General features: G+C 31.8%; 3 protein-coding genes across 4 annotated transcripts in view; 1 reads left to right on the plus strand and 2 right to left on the minus strand.

Annotated features, from left to right (window-relative positions):
* LOC130447210 (G protein-coupled receptor kinase 1) overlaps window positions 1–14,142 on the minus strand; it is a 52,456-nt gene extending 38,314 nt beyond the window's left edge. Inside the window, exons 1-2 of the mRNA XM_056783897.1 lie at window positions 13,535–14,142; window positions 3,667–3,743 (exon numbers count right to left, since the gene is read on the minus strand). Of these exons, the coding sequence (XP_056639875.1) occupies window positions 3,667–3,743; window positions 13,535–13,647 (190 nt within the window). The 5' untranslated portion in view covers window positions 13,648–14,142. The remainder of the gene's footprint in view (window positions 1–3,666; window positions 3,744–13,534) is intronic.
* The window catches only part of LOC130447206 (protein hobbit), a 253,401-nt gene that overhangs the window by 206,526 nt on the left and 19,736 nt on the right, over window positions 1–27,139 (minus strand). The gene's annotated exons all lie outside the window — the stretch shown is intronic.
* On the plus strand, window positions 14,473–26,146 carry LOC130447209 (HEAT repeat-containing protein 6). Of its 2 annotated transcripts, none has more exons than XM_056783895.1 (17): window positions 14,473–14,710; window positions 14,765–15,013; window positions 15,072–15,287; window positions 17,028–17,243; window positions 17,295–17,437; window positions 17,497–17,635; window positions 17,697–17,884; window positions 17,945–18,168; window positions 19,137–19,414; window positions 19,696–19,930; window positions 20,077–20,240; window positions 20,298–20,420; window positions 20,474–20,598; window positions 25,075–25,309; window positions 25,367–25,456; window positions 25,507–25,722; window positions 25,774–26,146. In XM_056783895.1, the coding sequence occupies exons 1-17, from the start codon at window positions 14,549–14,551 to the stop codon at window positions 26,029–26,031; spliced, it is 3,261 nt and encodes a 1,086-aa protein (XP_056639873.1). In that variant the 5' UTR covers window positions 14,473–14,548; the 3' UTR covers window positions 26,032–26,146. The 2 variants fall into 2 exon arrangements, with proteins under 2 accessions (XP_056639873.1, XP_056639874.1); XM_056783896.1 differs by having other exon boundaries at window positions 14,505–14,710; window positions 25,790–26,146.

The following is a 27,139-nucleotide window of genomic DNA, read 5'->3' on the forward strand; positions in this document are numbered from 1 at the left end:
AATGTACACTAATTTATATATTGGTAGCTCGTAGTTTTTTACAAAATTAAAGAAAACTTCATATATATCTTTGCCACGGGTCTTCCCCTTCAGAGGAATGATTGTCAAAAATTCTTCCTTAGCCGACATGTCATTGAATACCATCCGAATAAAAATACACAGCTGGACAATGTCTGTCATATCGGTGGATTCGTCGAACTGTAAAGAAAAGTATGTACATTCCATGATATCATGTTTTAGTTTATCTGCGATGTCCTGACTCATGACTTCAATACGCCTTGTGACAGTCGGACGATATAACTGAAGTTCTCTAATAGCAGACATGATTTCTGTTTTATTTTTAAAATCTCCAAATAAAGTCTCACCCACTTCAATAAATGCTTCCTTCACCACCGATCCATCTTCGAATGGTTTCTTGTTTTTCGCCAATATATGAGATATTTTAAATGACGCGATCGTAGCAGCTTTTGATTGTTTGGCTGGTCTTGTGAACATGGTTTGTTCTTTTTTCAAACAAGATATAAAATCACTTACTTTTCGTTTTCTTAATTCACTCTGTGGCGGAAAATCCTTTTGATAGTTTTTATGATGCCTCTCTAAGTTACCACGCTTAGGTATTGCAACTGACGCACGACAAATAACACAAATGCACTTATCCTTCACCATACAAAAGAAAAATTCTTCCTCCCAATCCTTATTAAAATGATACGTTTTAGATTTCTTCACTGCACTCATTTTCCACTATTTAATAATAAACTTTGTATCGACGTAGTATCGCTATCAAGTTACAATTCATAATTACTCCAATTCATGCAGGCGCAACATTTATATCGGCTTGAAAGAAAGTCTCGAATGTTCCCGTCAAACGCGCCGCCCGAAACTGGACAGTACAGTCTAGTCTAGAAACAACGCGGCTTTTCTTTGACAAGTGCCGCGCGCTCCTTTGATAAAGCCGCCTTTTGCCGCAAGCAGTGTTATTTTATTACGTAATACATTTTTGTAGTTTAGTTACCTACCTACTTATTAAAAATTTTTTTCTTCTCGAGATCTACTCAAAAAGCACTCGCGATCGACCGGTCGATCGCGATCGACCGTTTGAGCACCCTTGGTGTAGATCATAAAATTCGGATTGTTTGTAAAATATTTTATGTTTTAGACGTTTTTTTACATATTTTTAACGTTTTTCGACTTATTTTGGCATATTTTGATCTAATACTTACCGATTTTGCTACATGTACGATTAAAATGGAAACAAATTTAAATTTAATTCATTGTATTTAATGACCTCAGGGGATTAGGTTGGGCCTCCAAAAACTCCTCTGAGGGGAGTCTATGTATTTTATACAATCCGGGTGGTTAATATATCGATTAATAAGACGAAAAGGTTTTTGTTAAAGGGTGCAAATACAGTGAGAACCGTGATTTGAAAGACTTTGCTGTATTGGAATATTCTTTAAAAATCTAAAATTTATATAGCAGGAAAACGAGGTTAAATAAATATTTTCTGTATATATATATCTTGTATTTATCTTAAAAACTGTCGTTTTCCGTACCAATATATAAATTTAACCCCTACTCTCGACTTCTATATCACAAATAGATAAAAATCAACGTTTTCCTAACAAAAAAACAACCAACCAACTCCAAAGCGATAGTTTCAAGTTTTAGTGATAAATTACTTACCTTGTTGTGTCAAGAATTTGATTAATTTTAATTTTGTGATTTATTTAGAACGAAAAATGAAACAATGCTAGTAAGCTATGACCGATTATAGAGAATTTTCCATTATGCGTAATTTGAAGATATGAAAATAAACATAATTTTTCTTTACCGAAATCACTCAAAACCATCATAGAATGATTTTTGTTTGATTTTATTTTAGCTCCATACACTATTCCCAGCGATGTTTTCAATAAGTTCGATCTCTTTTTATAATAAGAATAGTCGAAATAACCATCGTTTCTTTATTGTTGGGAAATCTTTGACCATCGAACCATTTTTTCAAGTCTGGGAACAGAAAATAATCCGAGGAGGCGATTAGGGTGCATGGAGTTGCGATTCAAACTTTAATTCATGAATTTTTGCGGATATTTGACCTGGTGCATTGTCTTGAAGATACAAAACTTTCTTCTCAGCCAAATGCGGCCATTTTTGCTTGATTTCTTCGTTCAAACGTTGCAATAAGTTTACATGATACTCGCCGTTGATAGTTTTTCCTTTTTCAAGATAGTCAATGAAAATTATTCCAAAAAACCGTCGTCATGAGCTTACCTGCAGATGGTAACGGTCTTTGGCTTCTTTGAAACCAGGTCCTCCCCCTTTACTCCATCATTTTGATTGTCTTTTTGTTTCGGATGTGAAGAGATAGATCCATGTTTCACCAATGGTTATGAAACATTGCCAAAAACAGCTTAATCATGTCCAAATTTTCAGTTAAAATATGATGTAAAATGTCTGCTAGCTCGCGCATTTTACGTCAGTGATTATCCAGTGAATTTTCTTCAACATTTCTGGATTCGTCACCTCATTTAGTCGACCACAGCGATGCTGGTCTTTGCAGGCCATACGGTCTCGTTTAAACTGTCAACGTTTACTATTGGCTGTCAAACTAATACTAAAGTTTTCAAACTATGGATTCTGTACTTTCTATTACAGTTCTATCTTTGAAGCAACTACCGCCATCTCTAGATTGGACCAGGTACTTCTAGAACCATCCTCGTATTGATTTTCCGATTTAAGGATTTCAAATCCGTGATTTCTCCGAAGGATTTTTCTCGATTTTGAATTATAATGAATCAAAACTGTTCATTTTCACATCGCGATTTACGAAATTTGAATTTTCTAGAACCGGTGAAACAAGCTTTTCCAATGAGGGTTAAAAGGGTTCAGAAAACTTTTCATACAATCCTTGTATTTTACTAATCATATTTACTATATATATATATATATATATATATATATATATATATATATAAATATCTTATGTTTGAATTCTATCCCCCGAGATGGCGATTTTTCTTTTTTAATTAAGGATGGCATCCATTTAAATTAGAACCCGAACTTTCGTTCAATTTTCCCGTTCGGGGAATACGCCGAGAAAATCGGGACGACGACGCGTCTCGGGAAAATAAAACTCCGAGTTCGAGTTCGGGGAATTGTATATTATCATGGTAGTGAATCCGAAGAAGAATATAAGGGGAATTACGTCATTTTTCTTTCAATCTTTTTATGATTCGTTGACCCAACAGAAAATCCTTTCGACTTTGCAACAAAAAATAATCTTAACAATACCTAATTCTCGAACTTACCCTCGTACGATTGTAAATCAAATCTCGAGTTGTTTTCCACTAATTCTCTGTTAAACCCCTTTGTTAGATTGTTAATTTTGTAGATAAAGACCGTACCCTTCGAATCGTAAGGGTTGCTAATTATTCTGTACCCTTTTCATTTGATTTTGAATTTATTTAGGTCAAACAACGTGTAACATATAATAATGAGTATTTACGCATTAGAGTAAATCTATAAACAACTGAGTATCAGATATGGAGAATACGGTGGATTGATTAACAAATTAAACTCGTAAAAATGTAATTCGTGGTGATTAATATCAGTCAAACTGTTATGTACCTTTTGATAAGGGTAAAATTGTGAAAAAAATATTCTTACCTAATGTTTGATGGAAGATTTTATCAAAGTTAACTTCGTTCTTCTTCTCGAGATATTTGTGCATGACGCTCCGAACGCTGGAACCGAAAAAAGAAAAACGTTTCAACGAGAAAATATTCGAGGCAAAAAAAATGAAAAGATAAATAACTTGAAAGGCAAATTGACTCTGAAAATAATAAATTAAATTTTTTATCATGTCGTATAATGATCCCCGGTGATGAATTACTCTTCGTTTCGTTCATTTTCTTTTTTTTATACAGATAAAATTGTGTGTTTGGGAAATGAGAAACTTGAAATAATTATCTTACGACTAAACAAAATCCACGATGAAATAATATATTTTTTGGATTTTTTGTTAATTTAATTCACATTCTACAAACATAAGCGTATTTCGGAGCCATCCTCTACAAAACACTTACTTGGAACAATCACATAAACAAGGCAATTGCAAAAACTAATAGACTTGTCCCAAGACACGTGGATTAAAGTCTAAAATGGATTTACAACCATAGAAACGCTACTGAACCGCCTCTTCTTCATCTCATATGGAAGAAAGAAGCATTTAACGATGTCCACAGGTTAATTCAAGCAGTAAAACCAATTGACCAAATGCAAAAATCTTCTGCAAACCCGAAATGTATCTCTGTAGTACACAGACGGTTCGAAGCTACCCTAAACACCTGGACTAGGCGTTTCTGGACCAAAATTCCGGCTCTCCATTCCTCTAGGAACATCACTTACCATATTTGGACAGAAACCTCTTTAAAAAGCACATCTACATTTTCTCAGATGGCCAAGCGGCCTCGAACGTCCTGAAAACTATTGAAGGAAATGAGGAAGCAGACGCTTTGCCAAAAAAAGGGGCAACGACTGCATCAATGAACGAAATACTAAAGAATCAGATGGGGTTTTACTGAAGAAACAATTTAGGTATAAGAAAATCCAAAGATATCAGCTAAGAACGCTGAAGGACTTCTTGTAATGACCAGAAATGACATAGAACTGGTGATCTGACTTCTGACAGACGTCAAATACCATCTAAAGACGAAAGATGAGGACAACTGTAGATTTTGCTAATACCTTGGGAAGTGGGGCGCAAAAACCCCAGGAAAATAACCTCCTTTGGGGGTAGTCTACGTATTCTGGAGATGTAGTAGAAAATATCTTCCAGGTATAGTAAAGTCCAAACGATAAATTTTCCCGTTGATTGAAATTTGATAAAAATCATTATTACCAATACCACAACGAAAAAATTTATTGATAATATACGAGGGAGAGTCTGTTAACAATGGTCCAAATATATCAAATGAATCGAAAGATTTTCGATAATAAAAACTTGAACATCATCATAATATTTTATGCGTTTCGTTGTACCACGGATTACGTTAAACTTTTTTTAGTATCGCGTCTTTAATTTTGAAAATATTACACAAATTTTATTAGCAAATTGCGTCAGATCGTAAAATTTGTATTATTTAATTTACAAAAAAAAAAGTTCGTCATTACGTTTACGACGGTTGTCTGAAAAGTTTCAATATAAAAATAACTGTTGGACATTAGGTTATGATTTCGAAACTAATAATACTTTAAATCTCTACAATTCATTTTGGCGCATGATGCGATAAACACCCTGTATAGTAAATTAATTATTTACTCAAAAGAGATACCTCAATCGATAATCAAAGAGAATGATTTTCGATATTTTCATTTTAAAAAGAATTTTTATGGATATTTTAAAAATTTAAACTTTAATATGAAAAAAAAGTTGGGAATAAACATAAGTAACCAGATATTCCAGGGAAACGGAACGAAAAACGTCACTCGACGTGTGTATGCGCGACCTTAAAACGATCTAGATGCCGTGCGTCATAACCAGCGGCGTATCTAAACCGATTTTTAATTAATTTAATATCAAACCGCAATATCCACGTTAAACTAAAATTGAAATTATTTATTTATACTTATAGAACTTTAAAATTATGAAAAAATACAAAACGATTTTTAAAGAAACGCTTATAAAAACAACCCACGCGATAAAATAAAAAATTTTACTAATTAATAAATTTGGTATAAAGCCAAAATGATGCTAATCTATACAGGGTGTCCCACGACGAGTTAAAACACCCAGTATATTGATACATTTTTGAAATCTACGTAAAATTTTAGTATACTTTTTATTTGAAAACTTTTTTCGAAAAATGCATACTTTTTGAGTTATTAATTTTTTTGTAAACCCTTATAAATTATTTCTTTACGAGGACACCCTTAAAGATATGAAAATGATTTTGGTTCGTTTAGTTTTAGCAAGGTCAAACGTATTCGAATCTATATTGAAAAAATCTTCATTTTATACAGGGTGTGTATAAAAAATGTTCAAAGTTTAAATTCATAAATATCGAATTTTTTAATTTTTTCAAATAGAACCACCCGGTTTTTTCTATTTTTATGCATTCGAGGATGAAAAATAAGGCAAATTCGTGTATCCAGATATTAAATGTTTTCTGTAAATTTTTAGAGATGACTTGAACACTTTTTATCCATATAGTTTTATTAGTGAAGTTATAGGAATTGATTCACCCTCGTTTCCATATTTTTTGCTAATTTCGTATTCTGTCCAATGCAGTCTGCAAATTATGGATCCACGTGTGATGATATCATCGGCATAATTTGTCACGATCTTTAAACGTCACACATGTCATATGGCAGATTTTTTTAAAATTTATATCTTCTCCTTTAGGTGCCGTCCTCATTTAATGAAAGTTGGCCACAATTTCGGTCCTGAATGTTACGAATTAAAGATGACGTGTTCATACCGGTCCAATCGCGTATGTTTTTCAACACTGAATGTTTTCTGCCGCCAGCTCCAAGTTTTCCTTCGATTTTTCCTTCTATATCTTGTATATGTGGCCCAGATAAACGGTTAGGTATATGTTGAGTCCATGATATTCAAAAGCTTCGAGTCTGTTCATGGTATCCACTTTCAAAGTCCCATAAAAGAGAATTGGGTAAGTTTAAGTTCAAGGTTGCGTTACATACTAGGTTTTATCACCTTTAGGAATATGAATCTAGCTTGTTCTATAAGTAAGGATCTACAATTGACAAAATATTTAAATTTCTCTATCGCGGTGTCATAGATGTTTATGTTGTGGGTTTGGACGTCTTGTTATGTTAATTTTCATGCCTAGTTGACCTCCCACTTTCACAATATTGTTGATTGAGCGTTAAATTTAGATAATAGCCTCGAATACCTTATCGAAAGCTCGAGAGATGTCGTAACTTGTGTGTTTTTGAAAATAGTGGTGGGAGGATTTAGAAGATTGTATATTGTTACGTTTTCACTTCACCCCGTATATTCCGGTTAAGTTTTAATACAAATTTTAAATACATTTCATATCACTTGTTTCAATTTACAAATAAATCACTTCAGACGTATTTAATATTCGTTTTTTTTATATATATAATAATAATGTAAGATTAAATAGAAATGAGTATTTTTAATAAAAAAAATAACAGAGAGTATTGTTAATTAAGCGCAATTGACGTAAATAATCGTTAGAATAAAGTCCGGTACATTAGTTAAATTTGTAAAATAATATTTAAATTAATTACGTGTTGATATATAAAAAAAGTTGTAACTTTAATCGAAAGTTTCTATATTTTTCAAATATTTAAAACTAGTCGTTGAGGTCCCCGTATATTTTTCATATCTTATTCTGCTTAAACATCCTGTGTAATTTGTTATTTCCTGAATTTTCTAGACCAATTATCGTAAATACGAATTACAAGTCTAATTAGAGTAGGAATCCTAATTTGTATTGGGCAGTATATATTTCATTTTCTATTTTTATAATTCACACAAACGAAAATCGTAATTGGATGAAAGATTAAATACATTTAAACGGTATACAATGGATATTAAAAATATTTAAACAGATCGTACATTTGTACAATTTTTGATAAATTAGAAAACGATACAAAAATCTAGGCCAAAATACACAAAAATCATCTTTTTTGTCATCATGATTGTATTTTATTGCTAAATATATCAATTTAATCAGAATTATTTGAATTTAAACATCTATACGTCGTCAACCATATGCGTTTAAATCAAATCATAAAGATAGTAGAAGAAGAATTAGTCAATTACTTTCTGAATTTGAGTCCTTATCATTTATATTTATTATTATTGGATCAATATCGATCAAATGGTGCCATCAATCATTTCAAATCACGATTTTCCAATGTTTTTTCCATTATTTCTATGGTTGCTCCTCAAGATATGGCAACACTGACGTGAACATGTCAAAACTGACATTGCCGTCATAAAGTTTGACATTTCTAATAGTGAACGTACTCAAAACGTCATACGAATAACTATTAACATTGGATCTATCAAGTCGCTTCGACTTTTAGTGATAAATCACCACCACAAGTTCAAAAAAAACACTCGTGTCGATTGGTGTACAACAATCGATTTTACGAGTTTTTGAAAACTATCGAAATCCAACGAAAGTTGTACGCGCACGAAGCACTTTGAAGCAAATGGCCGCCGTTCCATTAGAGCAACGTAGAACGGTCAATTCTGAATGGACCATCAGCAATTTGTTCGAAAAAAATCAAAGACATTTATCGTAGAAGACGAATCATTCACCACTGCGATATTAGTCCAATCGAAAACGTTTTTGAACAGTCGAAACATCGAATTGATGCTTCATCCACCGTATAGTCCTTATTTGGTACACGATGATTTCTTCTTATTGCCGCAAATTAAAAATAAACGTTTTTCTACACCTGAAAAAACGTTTGATACGTTCAAATCACGTGCTTTCAAATGGAAATTGGTTAAATTTCCGTCCAATTATGAATTTTTGAGTTGATAGCTCTAAGAAATGATGCATAATTCGTTGTTTTCGTTTCATCGTTTGGAAACTCTGTGGCCTGTTGGAAAGAATATTTTCATGTAACCTCTTTTCTCTTAATTTCACTTGGCGATTTTTCATCACGACTTTATTTTGTATTTTCTTGATTTGAATTTTTTCTAATTTCCCTAAGTAAATGATGGTTCATACCATCAAGCGTCAACAGATAGAATCGACACTTTGAAAAATGATTTTAAATCAATCTGAAACGCATTTATTTTGTTTTCCAGAGTTCGCTTTGTTCTATTAAATACATTTTCATATTTTTCACATAATCACAATAAAATTATATCGAAGGAAGTGACGAAAGATATCAACTACTGTATAACACAACACGGGAAATAAACTAAATGTAATAAAAACGATAAAAAAAATTAAATAATATAAATAAATATGTCGATCCGAAGGAAAATCTCAGTTAACTAATTTATAATCATAATTTAATACTAATTGAAAAGGTACTTTTCTTTATCTTTGCAGTAAAACCGATTCCTACGTCCATCTATAAACTTTTTTCAGTGTTGATTTCATCGAAAATAGAATAGATTGTTTGTTAAATATACGAGTGTTCACGTTTTGTACAAACTAATCACCCTTTATGTAGGAAACGTACTGATTGAATTACGTACTGCGATAAAAATTCATTCGTCTAGTATTTTTCGTATATCCCTCGTAATGTTATGTATGAAACTTTCGAGAAATTCCTTTCGAATGGACTTTGGTAAGAGCGCATTAAAATCGTATTCTATTAGTTAAACAAACGCGTTCCTTTTATTTAATTTTTTACAGACTGAATATTTCGAACTCGGTAAATCGTTGCGATTATGCAATCCCGCAAAATTAATTTAAATTGCAAAAACGATCGTCTCCACACAATTCCGAAATGACGTAATTCCTTTTGCATGGAATTTCGTTAAATCGGAGAAATAATTTATACAAGAAAAATTTGAATCGCTCACGGATTTCATCAGTTGTTGGATTTCCATTAATGTTACGTACATACGAACATTGGTTTTACATTATATTACGAGGGTGGTTCCATAAGTACTTGGCCCAACAAAGAAAACAAAAAAAAATTAATTTTCAACGTAATCTCATAATAACGACACTCTTTTTATAATAAGAATCATCAAGATCCTCAAAATAATCATTAAAATATTTGACCACCAAGTATGGGAGCAGAAAATAATCCGTGGTAACTAAATCTGGCGAATAGGGCGCATTTTGGCCATTGTAAAAACGGATGTACGAGCTGATGCATTGTCACTTTCTTTTTAACCAAATGCGGCCGTTGTGATAATTTTTTCGATCAAACGTTAACATAATACTTGCCGTTGATAATTTTTCTTTTTTCAAGATAGTCAATGGAAATTATCCCAAAAAAAAACCGTCGTCGTGACCTTACCTGCAGATAGAAAGATCTTTTCCTTCTTTGGTCCTCCCCCTTCAGTCCACGATTTATCCATGGTTATGAAACATTGCCAACCACTCGATGGAAACATCTTCAAAACGTTGGGAGCAAACGCGGCACCCATTTTGCACACTGCTTTTTTTCATATCCAAATTTTCAGTTAAAATACGATGTAAAATGTCTGCTAGCTCACGCATTTTACGTCATGATCATCCAGTGGATTTTCTGGTCGTCATTTGGTCGACCACTGCGATGCTGGTCCTGTACGGACTTGTCTCACCCAGAGTAGAATCTAGTTCGGCTTTCATATTGGTTGTGCTAAAGCCTTTCAAATAAAAATGACATGACCAATGACCAATTTCATTCAACTATTGATAGCTGCCAAACAAATACTGAACAACGTGGCGTCTTCAAACTTTCTAATACAAGCAACTAGATAGATCAAGCCAGGTACTTTTGGAACCATCCTCGTATCTCGTAAGTCATCGCCTTCGTGATATTTGTACTTGGAAAATCTCCTGAGTACATATACATAAACGACGTAGATGTCGGCCATTTTGAGCACCTGGTACCTAGTGGACTTTTTCTATCTTTCAGCGACCTAGAAAATCCCCCGAATTGTGATATTGATTTCATTTTCGATAATATTTTCCTAGTACAAATATAACCGATGTTTTTATAGTTTGTTTAGTGAGAATTTAAAACAATTTTCAAACGTTTCGATCTAAAATTCATTAAAAATTTAGTAGATTTGCATACAGGGTGTATCCAAACTTCGATATATGAATTATTTCGGGATATATCAAATAAGGTTATTGGAAAGAAAAACATCGCTGTCTGAAAGTGAATTATTTACTTTTTAATTTGATTATTGCTAAAATCGTTTTTATTTTTTATATATAACCGATATAGTAAATTATAACAAAACGACGTTACTGGTTTCCCATTTATTTATTAAACTTGTTTATAGATGCAAAAGATAAAGTAACGATTCGTTAAAAATATGTACGTTAAGCTAATTTTTGTGTTTCGTCAAATGAATACACGCTAATTAAATCAACACCGTATTACGTTACATATGGCATGACCCTGTTTCGTTTTTGTTTTCACTAAAAGCCATTCAACTATATTTCGCTTACACACTATTTGTTACCGTGTTGATTCGGTAAATTTTTATCAGTTGATAAGATAAAGATTTTGTAAATAATCATAAAAATCGAGGCGGCGGCGACATCGACCAGCGTAAAGCAAAATTCCTATCCAAGTTACCGAAATTCTGAAAGATGTCGCTATTGGTCAGAATTAAAAGATGGCCGGTCTGTCAAAAGACTGAGTAAAGGCCGCTTGACGTGATGCAAAACAAAAGCATGCGCAAATGAGTTTCTAATCTGCTAATATTACGTTTTATTTTCCTCGGGAGTGTTTCAAATGTTTCTTCATCTTTTCTCAACTAATTTTTCCTCGTTTTCTCGCCCAATTTCCAAGTAAACTGCTTTGTTATTTCCAATTTTAAACTGCCCACAAACTATTTGAGGTTAGGAATTTTAATTTTGGAATTTTGTGTAGTGGCAACCATGATGCAGTTGTAAGTGACTTGAGTAATGTCAAACACTAATTTTTAATGTTTAATCTATTGAAAAGTGGTACGTGTTAGTGCTTAATAAATATTTTTTCTATTATCGGACGGATATTTTTGGCGGCCAGTGTTATTGTAAAATTATTTTTCGATGCGATCAAAAAATAAAAACTATTTTTCTTATTTGTGTTCTATCGAATTTTAAAAAAAAAATAATACTGTTAGAAATTAGCTCGAATTTTAAAAGCTGACGTTTGACGTTCGCGAATAGATAGATATAAGCAAAAGCTATTTTAAAACTTAGTTCAATAATCACCGAGTTGTGTGTCTAATAATAATATACTTAAAATGTAGTATTTCCAAGAAAATGTTTCCAATAATGAACGTTTCTCTTTTTTTTTGATATCATATAAATTTATTCGTTTTTTAATTGCTTTTTCACTTTTAGTCAAATCAAAACAAACGTAAAAATTTAATAAAAATGCCGTTTGATATTCACCGCAAAATCGACAATTAGATTATGAGAAAACGGTTATTTAATCAATCTGATTAATTCTAAAACAAATAATCAAATCAATATTAGAAATTATAATTTAATAACATCGAATTTGTACGATTATAAATTACAAAAAAAATTAATATAAATTAATCTACTTTAATTTTGAATTTTTTTAATACGTTTCAAATTTTGTAATTTGACTAAAATCCCGTCCTTAGGAATATTAGTCATTGTTATTTTGATTCGATTCATATGCATATAATTGAAGACGTATGAATACACTGTTTACACCACCACTACACCAACAATTACACTTTCTAACGCGCTTTTCGATTACCAAGAAAATGTAATTGTTAGTGTAGTGGTAGTGTACACGGTTCCAGTTATACCAACTTAGTAATGACGTATTAATCACATTCCGGAAATGATTCACCGTTTACTTTAGACAGACGTCAAATATCTAGTTTAGGTTAGATTTAATGAAAACTTTCTCGTTTCTAATACAATGACGAGAAATCATCTATAAAAAGCGGGAGATGTCAACCAAGTGACCAAGTGGACTTTATCCTTCTTGAGAATTAATTATCTCGTCTAGAATAAATATAAATAAAAACAAATAAAACTAATAGCAAGTGTTTAATCTACGATGTAGATAAAAACAGATCCATAAACAAAAATTGTTGAGATTACTTTTTCAGTTCCCATATATCGGTAAATTGTAACTTTTTTTTTACCCACCCGGGGAAACATTGTAAACATATTTTCTAATCTTGTCACTTCAATTTACATTTAATCTTATCAAAAAATAAATTCCAAAGTATCATCACTCATCACTTTGTTTTTATCGCTAATCGTAAATATAAAGAGCGGCGTCATTTTTCTTAGTGTATCTTCTATTCAGGAGGCGCCGACTTCCATCTTGCAGAATTTTCTTTGAAATATTTTTTCACGTCTTCTTCTTCTTTCAACTAATTCTCATAAACCAAGTTGTTGTGTTAAGCTCGCTAAACGGAAATATTGATTGAAGAAAAAAAAACGAATCAATTCATTTGGAAACCGCTCCTTTTTACGATACGATAAATTAATGAAAATCAAATCGAAAACAGGTTTCCAAATACGAAATCTATCCGACAGGATTTGTATATTTTTTACGAAATTTTTTCATCGGTTAAAAAACCGTGTGAATATAACAAGTACCTGGATTTTTTCGACTGACCCCGATTATTTTACCGGCTAGTAGGTATTCTAACGATTACCTACTTTTTCGAAATTGGCAACGAAGTTTCATAGTCGTCATTTTTATCATTTTTATCGTCATTATAAATAAAAATTGATGGAAATTGTTTGAATTTATATTCGAGAAAATATTAGAATAAAAAAAAAAGAGAGAAATCACTAAAACGATTTTTGTTGTTGTGAATCACCGTCTGTCAATAATAGGGTGATTGACCCTAGAAACCCACCTGGGATCTGGTAGAACGATTTTTTTACTAGCCCTTGCAGCTGGGGTGCATTTACTTTTTTCCATAGCCATAAGATAGCTGACATCAGCTAATACAGCTTCCAGGTCCGCCATTTTGCAGTTTCACTTCACTTTTCAGCTCAAAAATACATTATATTTCCACCCTCACTTTCACCACCACAATCACACCCGACTACCGGTCATTCTAATTATAACACGGCTACAAAATGACATAATAAAACATTCAAAGTCAGCTGCAAGTCTATCGCATTCAAATTTTTAAAGTTCCGACCCTGTATCATGAAGAATTTTGACTATTGTGCGATACAGATTCGATGAAAATTCAACACCGACTAATTTTTGGTAGAGAACTCGCATTTTCCGACGAACCAAATCGACCATTTTCGTCATGCAGACAATAAACAGCTGTTTTATCACGGCACACGTGCATAAATCCACTATGCTGCCAACCTCGAACCTATACTTTCCCTACCTCTATACCGTAGTCCGGTCCTTTGTTATTATCGAATTAAATATTTGTTTAGCTTAAATAAATCTTACAAAAAATTTAGCAACGCAGCAATTTAGAGGCATGCTGTATTCTGATTAAACAATTCACACAATTAAATTTCTTAAATTATTGTGACGCACGTTTCGATAACCAAATTATCATCTTCAGTTATCGAAGGTATTGAAAAGTTATGTATTAAAATGTGAATATTTCCAACGACTTCAAAAATTACATTTCTCTTTGGATATATGAATAAAAAATAAAAATGTATTTAATGACGTTCAATAACTGGCCTAATAATTAGTGCTGGTGAGTACGTATAAAATAATTAGGTTTTAATTGTATATCGTACCGAAATTAATAGCGTATGAATTAAAACAAATTTAAAATAAAGATTTATTGTTAATTTACATTTTTATTCTAAATAGCAGCTTGAAAAATTATTTATTATAGTTTGGTAAAACTGTTTAAATACATTCATTCGAATTGTCAAATATTTTTGGAATGGCTGACAATGATGACAGCTCGAAAATTTTTGATGATTTGTCGTCAAGAATCACAAATATTATTATCGGAAGAGGCGAAGAGAATCGTTGCGCGATAAGTCAAATATTAGATGATTTAAATTCATTAGATTTCAGGTATTCACTCGCAATCAATCCAATAGTAAGTAATTATAACCTCTATTTTTTTTTTATTTCATTTAGTTTGTATTTTTAGAAAGCGCAACTTTTAATAAATCAGTGTTGTAACTTTTTCTCGATCGATGACGATTTCCTAGTTCAAAAATGCGGCAAATTATTATGGAATATTGTACACCTACAAAATATACCAATCGAAGGAACGACATTAACGGTCGCCATAAATTGGTGTTTGGGTGCACTTAATTCTCGAAATAAAAATGTTATTTTAATTGTATTGCAAGCCTTGAACGCACTGTTGAGAACAAACGTAGATCAAGCCCTTTTGGTAATTGTACAATTTCATAAATTAACATTATTAATATTTAAAACGCTTCTTATTGCAGCTTACGGATAAAGTTTCGGTTAAACTTATAAAAATTATTAAAGGCGCGGAGAAAATATGGTCACCCGAACTTTTATGGACAGCGCTGAAGTGCCTGGAAGGGTGTACATTTCCTTCTTCAGATCGCTACCGCTATCCAAATTTAGAAAATTATGCGCAAATCTTTATATCTTATTTAATCCAAGATACGATAATTGAAGATATTATCCATTTAAAGGTGAGTAAAATTGTATACAGAAATGGAATAAAGGATAAACACATTGAGAATGGAAGGATGCAGTACAAACAATATGAAACATAAGAGGACTAGTAGAAAAAGGAATACAAGAATTTGGATATATCGGAAATAATAGAAGCAGAAAGGAAATTCAAGGTGTATTATAAAAAAAGAACGTTTAAAGGAAACCACAACAATTCGTGTATAGTCAAAATGAAGGTGCAAAAACAAAAGAAAAAAAAAGGATTTTGGGACAAATTGAGTTGAACAGTAGAAGATGCTGAAGACAGATTAATAATAGTGGAAGATTTGGGATGGAGGACAAGCAAAGCAGTGATGTGATTGGTATATCTGAAGAAAAGGAATGCAGAAAGGATGATGAACTTTTATATATTAAATTGCCCGATAGATGAGGATAACAGAAGAGATGCTAGAGTCATTTGCAGTACAGAAATATACAGTTACCATCAACCAGTAATATTGAAAATGACAATTGGGAGACAGACAAAAACATAATAGAATTAAATCAAAGAAGTATAGGAAGTAGGTGAAAATTTTGAAAAATATAGTGAAATAGAAATATGTAATAACAGAATTGGTGTCAATAAAAAGTGAAGAAATTCTAGAACAAAGATAAACAAGAACAAACCAGACTAAAGAAACAGAAAGTGGAGAGAATATCTACCAATCAAGATGACTGATGAATCATATTTAAAGAAAAGACATGGTAGGATTGTACCAAAAGAGGAACATGAGAAAAATTTGGCAAAAAAGGTAAAAGGCAGTAAAAGAAATGAGAAACTATTCCTCAAAGTACTGGAGAAGTGCTAAGAAAGGAAATTGAAAGATATAAAAGATAAAATTGGTGTTTATTGAGACAAGATGAAGGTATCACAGATCCCGTTGGAGGAACAACTAAAACAAAAATAAAAAATTGAAGAAAAAGCGCAGATGCTAAAAGGAGGTAAAGCAATTGACTGTGCAATATTACATCAGAAATGCTATAAAATTTGTTACCAGGGGTTCTACAAACACCAAAAAAGTTGTTACGGTGACTATGGATGGAAGAAACATTACAGACAAATTGGGAAATGATAATTTTACCATTTTAGAGTAAGGTGACAAAAGAGACTGCGATAAATATAGAGGTATAACATTGATAATTGAGTGTTGTACTGAAAGATACAGATAATAGAAAAAAAAGTGAAAACTAATCAAAAAGTATACCTCCATTTTATTGAGATCCAAAAAGCACTTTACAGAGTGTAAAGGAATCAAATATGGAGAAGTTTACAACAAAGTGGAGTGGGAATCAAATTGAGAAACAACAAGCAACTAGTGGAGGCAAATCACGAAATAACAAGAATCAAATGTATTAAGTGTAATAAAGGAATAATAATAATGGAATATGTATGGGAAACAAGGAAAACAGAAAATATAGAAATCTCTGAATGTGAAGCATAACAATAATAATGGAAAATGAAGAACAAGTGAGGATATCCAAATATTCAGGCGCGACATACAGGAAATTACAAATTCACTCAATAGCAACAATCAAACGGTTGAAATGAAGTTTTAATGAAGAGTTACTGGTATCACCAGAAATGATCTCATTTGATAACAGAACCTTAATTGAAACAGCTAAGATAGTTTGGAGACCTTTGTAGAATGGAGAGAAAATTGGGAAAACTCAGAATAAACTTGTAGAAAGTAGAAAATTGAATTGAATTATTATTTCAGATTGTATTAGTATGCCTGAACGGACTGCAGAATATAGTGGCACAATGCCCTCGTTATCTGAAACAAGAACTAGGACCAGTTTTGGGAATCGTCAAAACGTTTATGGTGTTCGGAATGAAGGGAATCGATTATATACCACCGAAAAAGTTGACGCCTTCTCCTTTAAGTATTCCGGAAACATCTAATATTATCGATAAGGGAAAGAAGGGTGGTAAAGTGAGTGTTGGCGACATTTTATCTAAAAAAAAATGTAACGTTTTTGTTTAGCTCCCCAAGCAGAGAAAACAAAGATGTATCGGCCCTAAAAAAGATAAAGAAAAATCAAACGACGAATTGATAATGGATACAGCGATTTCCGGGTACCGTCCCGCTACGATGGCTTCAGATTTTAATGCTGATAACGGTATCAAGTGAGAGTTTTTGAAACAATTTACGATAAATAATATTTACGTTTACGTATAAATTTCAGTTTGATTACTTCAGCTATTCAACTTGTTAATAGCGATTCGGATTATTCTGACAGCGAAGCCGGGATATGTAACAAGTTGAATCGATTAAAAAGTAAAATAAGACAAGCGGCTTGTCATTTGTTCTACGATGTTATTAAGGTAAGAAATAAACAGATGAACATAAAATTTAAAATTCCATTTTTGCTTTATTTTTTTACAGAATACTGAGAAACATACAATGTTCTCTTATTGGACCAGCTTTATACCGGACGGTACTGTTTCCGGATCACACAATTTGCTAGTTTGTATATTAAAAGACCCATCGACGCAATGTAAATTAGCCGCTCTTAATGTTCTCCTACTTTTATTAGCTTCTTCGAAACTATATTTATTTCAGGCGGAAAATAGGTATGAATATTGGCGAGTGGAAATTTCCTAACGAAAATATATTTCCTATTTATTTTTCAGCGATAAAAGTACGTCTTTTACTCCTTATTCGGTAACTCTAGGTTTGATGATAAAGGAATTACATAAAACATTATGTTTCGCTCTAATGGAAAATTCCTCGCCGGTTTTAACGCAGATTTTAAAATGTTTGGCTGCATTGGTACAAGCCACCCCTTATCACAAAATGCCCAGAGGGCTCATTACCAAGGTAATGAGGAATGTCAAACCATTTATATATCACAAAGGTAACTTTTCTACCTTTATGTATATTGTAACGTTTTTCGTATCTATTTACACCATTTCTATTCGTGAGGTTTATTTACACACTTAATTTACAATAATTTACTTGAATAATTTCTGCGATTACTTTCACTAGGAATATTTATCTAAAACTGACATAAACTTATTTATATACCACTTATAGAAGAAACAAAAGAAATAAATTAAATTATGTAAAAGAGGTACTGTAAATAAACCGTCTGCTATGATAAAATTTTACAATTCTATTGTAGCTGGACAGGGCCGGTCTAAGAATATTTCGAAATATTTTACACCCAGTTCAAGTAACAGGTCTTATTGCAAAAAAGTTCTTTATTTGGAATTTTTCCATTGAATTTTCTCTTCTAAACTGTAGTTATGCACATTTCTCATTTTTACTAGTTTAAATTTTTTTGTTTCTAACTTACAAACATTTTGTACAACTCTGTATATTTCTTTGAGGTTTTTCGGAAACTATAAAAAATTTTGTTGCAGATTTTTCTATTTTTTATACCCTAAAGCTGAAGTAACAACCCTTATCATACTATCATTATCGAAATTTAACATTTTTTCTAATATTATTGAATAATTTCACTGTTTTCTTGTTCCTAAATAATATTAATTTTGTCTCACACTGTATTTTGTTTAGTGTTTATCGGAAACAATTCTGATTGTTATAACTCTCAAATTTTAATAACAATCCTTATTGTTGTTTTTTCAATTTTTCATATTTTTGACTAAACTATAAAAGTTTTTATCTACATTTATTTTTTCCCAATCTAAAATAATTTTTATCTACATTTATTTTTTCCCAATCTAAAATAATTTTCACCGATTGGTGCGATTGGTACACCTTCCAGCTCAAGTAGAATACGTTTAGGAATTTTTTTTGCATCCCCACGAGTTTTTTTTGTTTTATTTTTCCAAGTTTCTGCATTTTTTATCCAACTTTTAGATGCTCAAGTTCAAGTGACTGCCCTTATCGTATTGGGATGTGTTTCGGCATCCGAACCACTCGTGTCCGAAACTAAAGATATGCTATTAAAGAAAAACATTCGAAGTAATGAAACCGTACAAGATACGGATACTGAAGAACGTAAAGAAGAAAATGGCGATATAGATTACGCACAATTTTCAGATTCTGATAACGAAGAAGATACGGACAGCGAATCAGCTCCTTGGTTAATAAAAGCTTGTCTTAATAATTTAGGTGTGAAATTCGAAGGTGAAGAAGTAAGTGAAATATATACATAAGAGCGGTTTCTTATTGGGAACGTGGAAATGAAACACCAAAGTTGACTAACTAACAATATATTTTCTGAGCTTTTGAATACTATGAATTTAAAATTTTTACAAGAATTAATACAAATCAAAACCACCGAAAATATTGAGTAATTATTGCAATTAAAAATTTTATTATTTCTGCAAAAACTTCCTTACAATCCATATATATATATATATATATATATATATATATATATATATATACATGTATAAAAAAAATTATGTTTTAGTCGACATGTGAAGAACATAAGATTCCTGTTCCGGTACCTATTAAGTTGGAATCTCTCCAAGTATTATCATCGGCTAGTAGAAATTATTGCGACGTTCTAATCGTCCCTTATATATCCCATATCACCAAAGGTCTATATTCGACTGTGTCTGACAAAAGTATGGATCTAAGATTCCACGCGGGTAGAGCTATTGATTTTATCGGTCAGGCCATTGCTAGATACATCACAGATAGAGGTAAGTTATTTCCAGTACTAATTTTTTTTAAACAAGTTTTTGACTATAAATTTTATCGTAAACGCACTTTTTCGAATATAATCGTTAATTTTGTGATTGGATATGGGAAGAGATTTTTTTAAAATTCGTTTTGTGATTCGTTTCAGCCACAAAAGACGTTGTTCCCTTGGAAAATTTCGTCAAATTTTGGTTAACGTTATTAGAGGGTGAATTAATTGATTTGTTACAATCAGATGATCATCCGATGTTGAAAGCCGTTGCCTGTGATTGTATAGGAAGTATAGGATCCGATATATTCGAACAATTACCGGTAAAATACAAAAATTTATGGTTGAATTTTTTTTACGAACTCCAATTTTTTTTTTAGAGACACAAACAGCTTTTGTGCATAACCGTATTATTTTCTTGTACCAGGGATGATCAGCATAACGTTAGAGCTGCTGCAATTAGAGCTTTGGGGGTTTGCGTCACTTTTACCATATTACGTCAGGTATTTTGTAAAATATAATGAATTTTTTTTTTCAAAAATGTAAAATATTTTAGGATACAGGGTTCGTAGTAGATACAGCGGAAGCTCTTTCTAGGACACTGAATGATATACAATTAATTGTTAGAATAAAAGCCTCTTGGGCTTTGGGTAATTTTACTGATGCTTTAGTATTGAATTAGTGAGTATTTTTTTTAAATACGTAAATAAGTGAAAGCTCCCCCTCATTTTTGACAAATTCAAAATTATTCAAAATCAAAGTTTTAATTTTATTAATTTGTATAAAAAATTGAATAAAACATTTGTTAAAAGTTGGAAATGCCTTTAAAGAACTTAGTTTTCGAAATTTTATTTATAATAATTTATTATACAGGGTCTACCACAATATTATAACAAACCAAATACAAGTAGTGGTAAGTGGTTAATACAAAACGAGATGATCAATAAATTGAAAACAGAAATAGGAAAAGTCGGTTTAGAAATAGTTGAAGATAGTAAAACAAGATGAAAAAGAAAAGGACCATTTAAGGACACAAAAATATGTATTTGCAACAACTGTATCCTCTTTCAAAATATTTAGGAATAACTTGTAAAGAAAAAATAAGAGAAAATACAAAAAGGATATCGAACAATTGGGAAAAAATAAAAATTTGTGCACGCAATGAAAACACACGACAATATAATAAAATAAAATATATTCTTATTTTGAAATAATCAACAATTTTTAACCTCTTATAATTTTTTTTTAAAAATTGAGTCTCAATATTATGGTGTAATATCAGAACAACTCCGGTCCTGCTGTTTATTTACATTACCGAGCGATACAGTCAAGAAATGTCACTTGATAGGTCAGCTCGACAATGCAAACAACCTACAGGGTCGGACTGGTGTGGAAGCTTTTCCTAAAAACGTATTAACGCAAATTAGATTGCTGTTTCGATAAGTAAACCAAATTTTGATTAAATTTTGACTAGTCGTATACTTGAAATCGTCCATTCAATTTGTCAAAAAAATTATCAAAATACTACACATTATTTTTTCTAAAATTTGTCATGGATACATTCGAGCTAGTCCAGCCATGCTGTTTGTTTACATTACCGAGCGATACTGTCAAGAAATGTCACTTGATAGGTCAGCTCGACAATGCAAACAACCTACAGGGTCGGACTGGTGTGGAAGCTTTTCCTAAAAACGTATTAACGCAAATTAGATTGCTGTTTCGATAAGTAAACCAAATTTTGATTAAATTTTGACTAGTCGTATACTTGAAATCGTCCATTCAATTTGTCAAAAAAATTATCAAAATACTACACATTATTTTTTCTAAAATTTGTCATGGATACATTCGAGCTAGTCCAGCCATGCTGTTTGTTTACATTACCGAGCGATACTGTCAAGAAATGTCACTTGATAGGTTAGCTCGACAATGTAAACAAACTACAGGGTCGGACTGGTGTGGAAGCTTTTCCTAAATACGTATTAACGCAAATTAGATTGCTGTTTCGATAAGTAAACCAAATTTTGATTAAATTTTGACTAGTCGTATACTTGAAATCGTCCATTCAATTTGTCAAAAAAATTATCAAAATACTACACATTATTTTTTCTAAAATTTGTCATGGATACATTCGAGCTAGTCCGGCCATGCTGTTTGTTTACATTACCGAGCGATACTGTCAAGAAATGTCACTTGATAGGTCAGCTCGACAATGTAAACAAACTACAGGGTCGGACTGGTGTGGAAGCTTTTCCTAAATACGTATTAACGCAAATTAGATTGCTGTTTCGATAAGTAAACCAAATTTTGATTAAATTTTGACTAGTCGTATACTTGAAATCGTCCATTCAATTTGTCAAAAAAATTATCAAAATACTACACATTATTTTTTCTAAAATTTGTCATGGATACATTCGAGCTAGTCCAGCCATGCTGTTTGTTTACATTACCGAGCGATACTGTCAAGAAATGTCACTTGATAGGTCAGCTCGACAATGCAAACAACCTACAGGGTCGGACTGGTGTGGAAGCTTTTCCTAAAAACGTATTAACGCAAATTAGATTGCTGTTTCGATAAGTAAACCAAATTTTGATTAAATTTTGACTAGTCGTATACTTGAAATCGTCCATTCAATTTGTCAAAAAAATTATCAAAATACTACACATTATTTTTTCTAAAATTTGTCATGGATACATTCGAGCTAGTCCGGCCATGCTGTTTGTTTACATTACCGAGCGATACTGTCAAGAAATGTCACTTGATAGGTCAGCTCGACAATGTAAACAAACTACAGGGTCGGACTGGTGTGGAAGCTTTTCCTAAATACGTATTAACGCAAATTAGATTGCTGTTTCGATAAGTAAACCAAATTTTGATTAAATTTTGACTAGTCGTATACTTGAAATCGTCCATTCAATTTGTCAAAAAAATTATCAAAATACTACACATTATTTTTTCTAAAATTTGTCATGGATACATTCGAGCTAGTCCGGCCATGCTGTTTGTTTACATTACCGAGCGATACTGTCAAGAAATGTCACTTGATAGGTCAGCTCGACAATGTAAACAAACTACAGGGTCGGACTGGTGTGGAAGCTTTTCCTAAATACGTATTAACGCAAATTAGATTGCTGTTTCGATAAGTAAACCAAATTTTGATTAAATTTTGACTAGTCGTATACTTGAAATCGTCCATTCAATTTGTCAAAAAAATTATCAAAATACTACACATTATTTTTTCTAAAATTTGTCATGGATACATTCGAGCTAGTCCGGCCATGCTGTTTGTTTACATTACCGAGCGATACTGTCAAGAAATGTCACTTGATAGGTTAGCTCGACAATATAAGCAAACTACAGGGTCGGACTGGTGGGGAAGCTTTTCCTAAATACGTATTAACGCAAATTAGATTGCTGTTTCGATAAGTAAACCAAATTTTGATTAAATTTTGACTAGTCGTATACTTGAAATCGTCCATTCAATTTGTCAAAAAAATTATCAAAATACTACACATTATTTTTTCTAAAATTTGTCATGGATACATTCGAGCTAGTCCGGCCATGCTGTTTGTTTACATTACCGAGCGATACTGTCAAGAAATGTCACTTGATAGGTCAGCTCGACAATGTAAACAAACTACAGGGTCGGACTGGTGTGGAAGCTTTTCCTAAATACGTATTAACGCAAATTAGATTGCTGTTTCGATAAGTAAACCAAATTTTGATTAAATTTTGACTAGTCGTATACTTGAAATCGTCCATTCAATTTGTCAAAAAAATTATCAAAATACTACACATTATTTTTTCTAAAATTTGTCATGGATACATTCGAGCTAGTCCGGCCATGCTGTTTGTTTACATTACCGAGCGATACTGTCAAGAAATGTCACTTGATAGGTCAGCTCGACAATGTAAACAAACTACAGGGTCGGACTGGTGTGGAAGCTTTTCCTAAAAACGTATTAACGCAAATTAGATTGCTGTTTCGATAAGTAAACCAAATTTTGATTAAATTTTGACTAGTCGTATACTTGAAATCGTCCATTCAATTTGTCAAAAAAATTATCAAAATACTACACATTATTTTTTCTAAAATTTGTCATGGATACATTCGAGCTAGTCCGGCCATGCTGTTTGTTTACATTACCGAGCGATACTGTCAAGAAATGTCACTTGATAGGTTAGCTCGACAATGTAAACAAACTACAGGGTCGGACTGGTGTGGAAGCTTTTCCTAAATACGTATTAACGCAAATTAGATTGCTGCTTCGATAAGTGAACCGAATTTTGATTGCAACTTGGCAAGTTATGAACAGAAGGTCGTCAAATGTCTTTAATTTTTCAAAGAATGTATAAAAACACGACACACACACACAAAAACTTGGACGTTTCGAGCGACAATATATTAATATAGATTTTTATTTTGAAAATTCAGAACCGAATTTTGATTGGATATTGTAAAGTTTCATATCTAAAATTCCGTAATTGACGAGCCACTTTTTCTAGACCATAACATCCGGCAACAAAGAAAAATTGTTTGCCAAAATTACGTGCGAACAACTAGAGAATGTTCCTTTCGAGTTTGTTTTTGTATTCTATCTCTAACCCTCTCAATATTGTGTTTAAAAAAGGATACACGTCGTCGACGAATCATAAATAAAAAGGAAGAAGACCTGAAGATAATCGAGAAGAAAAAAACTGAGACTATACTCGGATCATATATTATAGGAGATGGAGAAAATTGAAGAAAAAAAAAATAATAAATAATAAGGTATGTAAAAGTACAAAGACTAAATTGGGCAGGTGACATCAAGAGAATGGTGAGGAGAGGCAGACCAAGACATACCTTGAGAAACCAAATAAAAAAGGTCCCAGTAAACCGGAAAACAAAATATGGAAACATGAAAATTATGAAAAAAGCTGACAAACCAATAAAAAACTACAACAAAAGAACACGGGAGTAATCCACTTCGATAAAAGGATATGTAGGTGCCCCAAGAGATTAAATGGCATGATGATGATACCACAATGAAATGTATCGTAAACTAATGAACTGAAAACTTGTATACAAGAATTTTTATTGAAATATTGCTAGTTATTTACAGAAAAAAATTAAATTAAAATTATTACATTATCTATACATATTTTTTCAATTTTAGTAATTCCGGAGAATATTTAGAAGATATTCCCGAAGATTTCGTTCTCAATTTGCTCCGAATCGCTATGGCATGTTCGAAAGATAACGACAAGATGAAAATGAACGCCGTTCGAGCTTTGGGCAATTTGATTCAAGTATCGAACGTTTGTTTATTCCACGATTCCGATTTCGCCCCCTTCATCGATGAAGCGTTCAATACTTTGGTCCAAAATTCCGTTAAAGGTCCCAGTATGAAGGTAAATCTAAAGCTAATTAATTAAATTAACGAATTTTAATCGGGGGTGTTGTTTAAGGTCAGGTGGAACGCTTGTTACGCGATAGGAAATGCATTGAAAAATCCCCATTTGTATCGAAACGATAATCTTTTAAGAAAAAGTTGGCAGGTGAGAAACGCGTCGAAAAATTTATATTCTATTCATATACGTTTTTTCAGGTTTCAGTTTTTAACGCCCTAAACGAACTCGTAGTGGGATTTTCAAATTTTAAAGTGAGGATTAACGCAGCTCTAGCTCTATCCTGCGTATCTAAACGAGAGTATTACGGGGATTTTTATTTGCACATTTGGATGTCGTTATTATTGTCTTTGGAAAATTCTCAAAATTTAGAAGACTTTAACGAATATAAACACAGAGATAATTTAGTCGAACAGGTAAAACGAACCAACAATTTTCTCTTATTATTTTTTAATAATTATTTTCAGGTGTGTTTGACTTTAGGTCATCTAACGACGCTATTAGAAAGACGCGACTTGGCGTTGTTAATGGATGTCGTCGATCCTTATTTAGACGCTTACAAATTGCATACTCGAAAAGTTTTGGATCGTTTGATTCCAGAAAAATCTAAAGTTTTAACTGCGGCCGCTTTAGCTCTAAATCGATTAAGTGCTAAAAGTGATCTTAGTCCTAGGGAAAAACAAATATTGGATTGTTTGAAAACTGTGTATGAACCAATAGTTTGATATTATTTTTCATTAACAAAACAACTATAATTATAAATTTATCCAATTTTTTTTCTTTTTCAGTAACGAAAAAAAAAAATTTTTAATTACAGAAAACCCAAAATATATATCTACACACCGTGAAATTTTATTTATTTAATCTCGAAGTTTTTCCAATTTTTCAGTCATCTCCTATGCTCCTTTCTCCGCATTATTTCTCCTTTCATATTAATTTCTTCAATTCATAACAGGGGAATAAAATTTCAACAGTGTATATATATATATATATATATATATATATATATATATATATATATATATATATATATATATATATATATATATATATCGTATACTGAACTGTTTTCTTCAAAATATTTATTTTTGTAATTTTTTTTTATTTGAAAATCAATCAATTAAAAATGTTTCAGATATTTAGATAATTTATTAATTTAATCCTTTCCGTCTTGTGAGCTGTGAAGTTCGTTGTAGTTGAATCATTGCTCGGGATCCTTTTTCCACAGTTGCCCTTTTAGCCCCTATCTATCATACCCTTTTCGTTGGTCTTCTTTTCATATCTTTACAAGTTCTTTCTTCATGTATCTTCCTTCTTGATCTTTCTTCTCTTATTCGCACGAAGTGTCTAAGAGAACTGACTTGTTCTTCTTAGATTTTGTTTTGAATTGATTTTAAAATCAAAATTTCTCCTTATAACATTATTCCTTATTTTCTATTTTTATTAGAAATCTCATTTTTGGACTGTGTATTTTATTTTTACTTTTCTGTTTCCGTTTAATTGTCTATGTTTCTGATCCAAATGTCAATATAATTGGGGCTACTTTTTATATATTTCAATTCAAATCTTTTTAGTTTCAAATTGAATCGAATAATTTTCCAATTGTTCCAATATTCCATTTTGTGTTAATATCTTGTTAAGATGGGGTTGATCCGATCAAATTTTTGATACCATATCCGTTTTCCGTAAACTACTATCGTAGTTTTATCATTTTCTACTCTTATTACTATATCATTTGCCATGTTTATTAGTTTTTCTTTTCATTCCTAAATGTATTATAGGATTTTTTTCATATCATCATTTCTATTCACTTTGTTGAGTGCTTCTTCAAGA

Source organism: Diorhabda sublineata, chromosome 8 (assembly GCF_026230105.1).
Source record: "Diorhabda sublineata isolate icDioSubl1.1 chromosome 8, icDioSubl1.1, whole genome shotgun sequence".
NCBI classification, from domain to species: domain Eukaryota; kingdom Metazoa; phylum Arthropoda; class Insecta; order Coleoptera; family Chrysomelidae; genus Diorhabda; species Diorhabda sublineata.

Coding starts and splice junctions, on each gene's coding strand:
- LOC130447209 (XM_056783895.1), top strand. CDS start 14,549: ATGGCTGACAATGATGACAGCTCGAAAATTTTTGATGATTTGTCGTCA. Junction 18,169..19,136: donor ACCATTTATATATCACAAAG/GTAACTTTTCTA, acceptor TCCAACTTTTAG/ATGCTCAAGTTCAAGTGACT. Junction 25,457..25,506: donor TTTTAAGAAAAAGTTGGCAG/GTGAGAAACGCG, acceptor ACGTTTTTTCAG/GTTTCAGTTTTTAACGCCCT.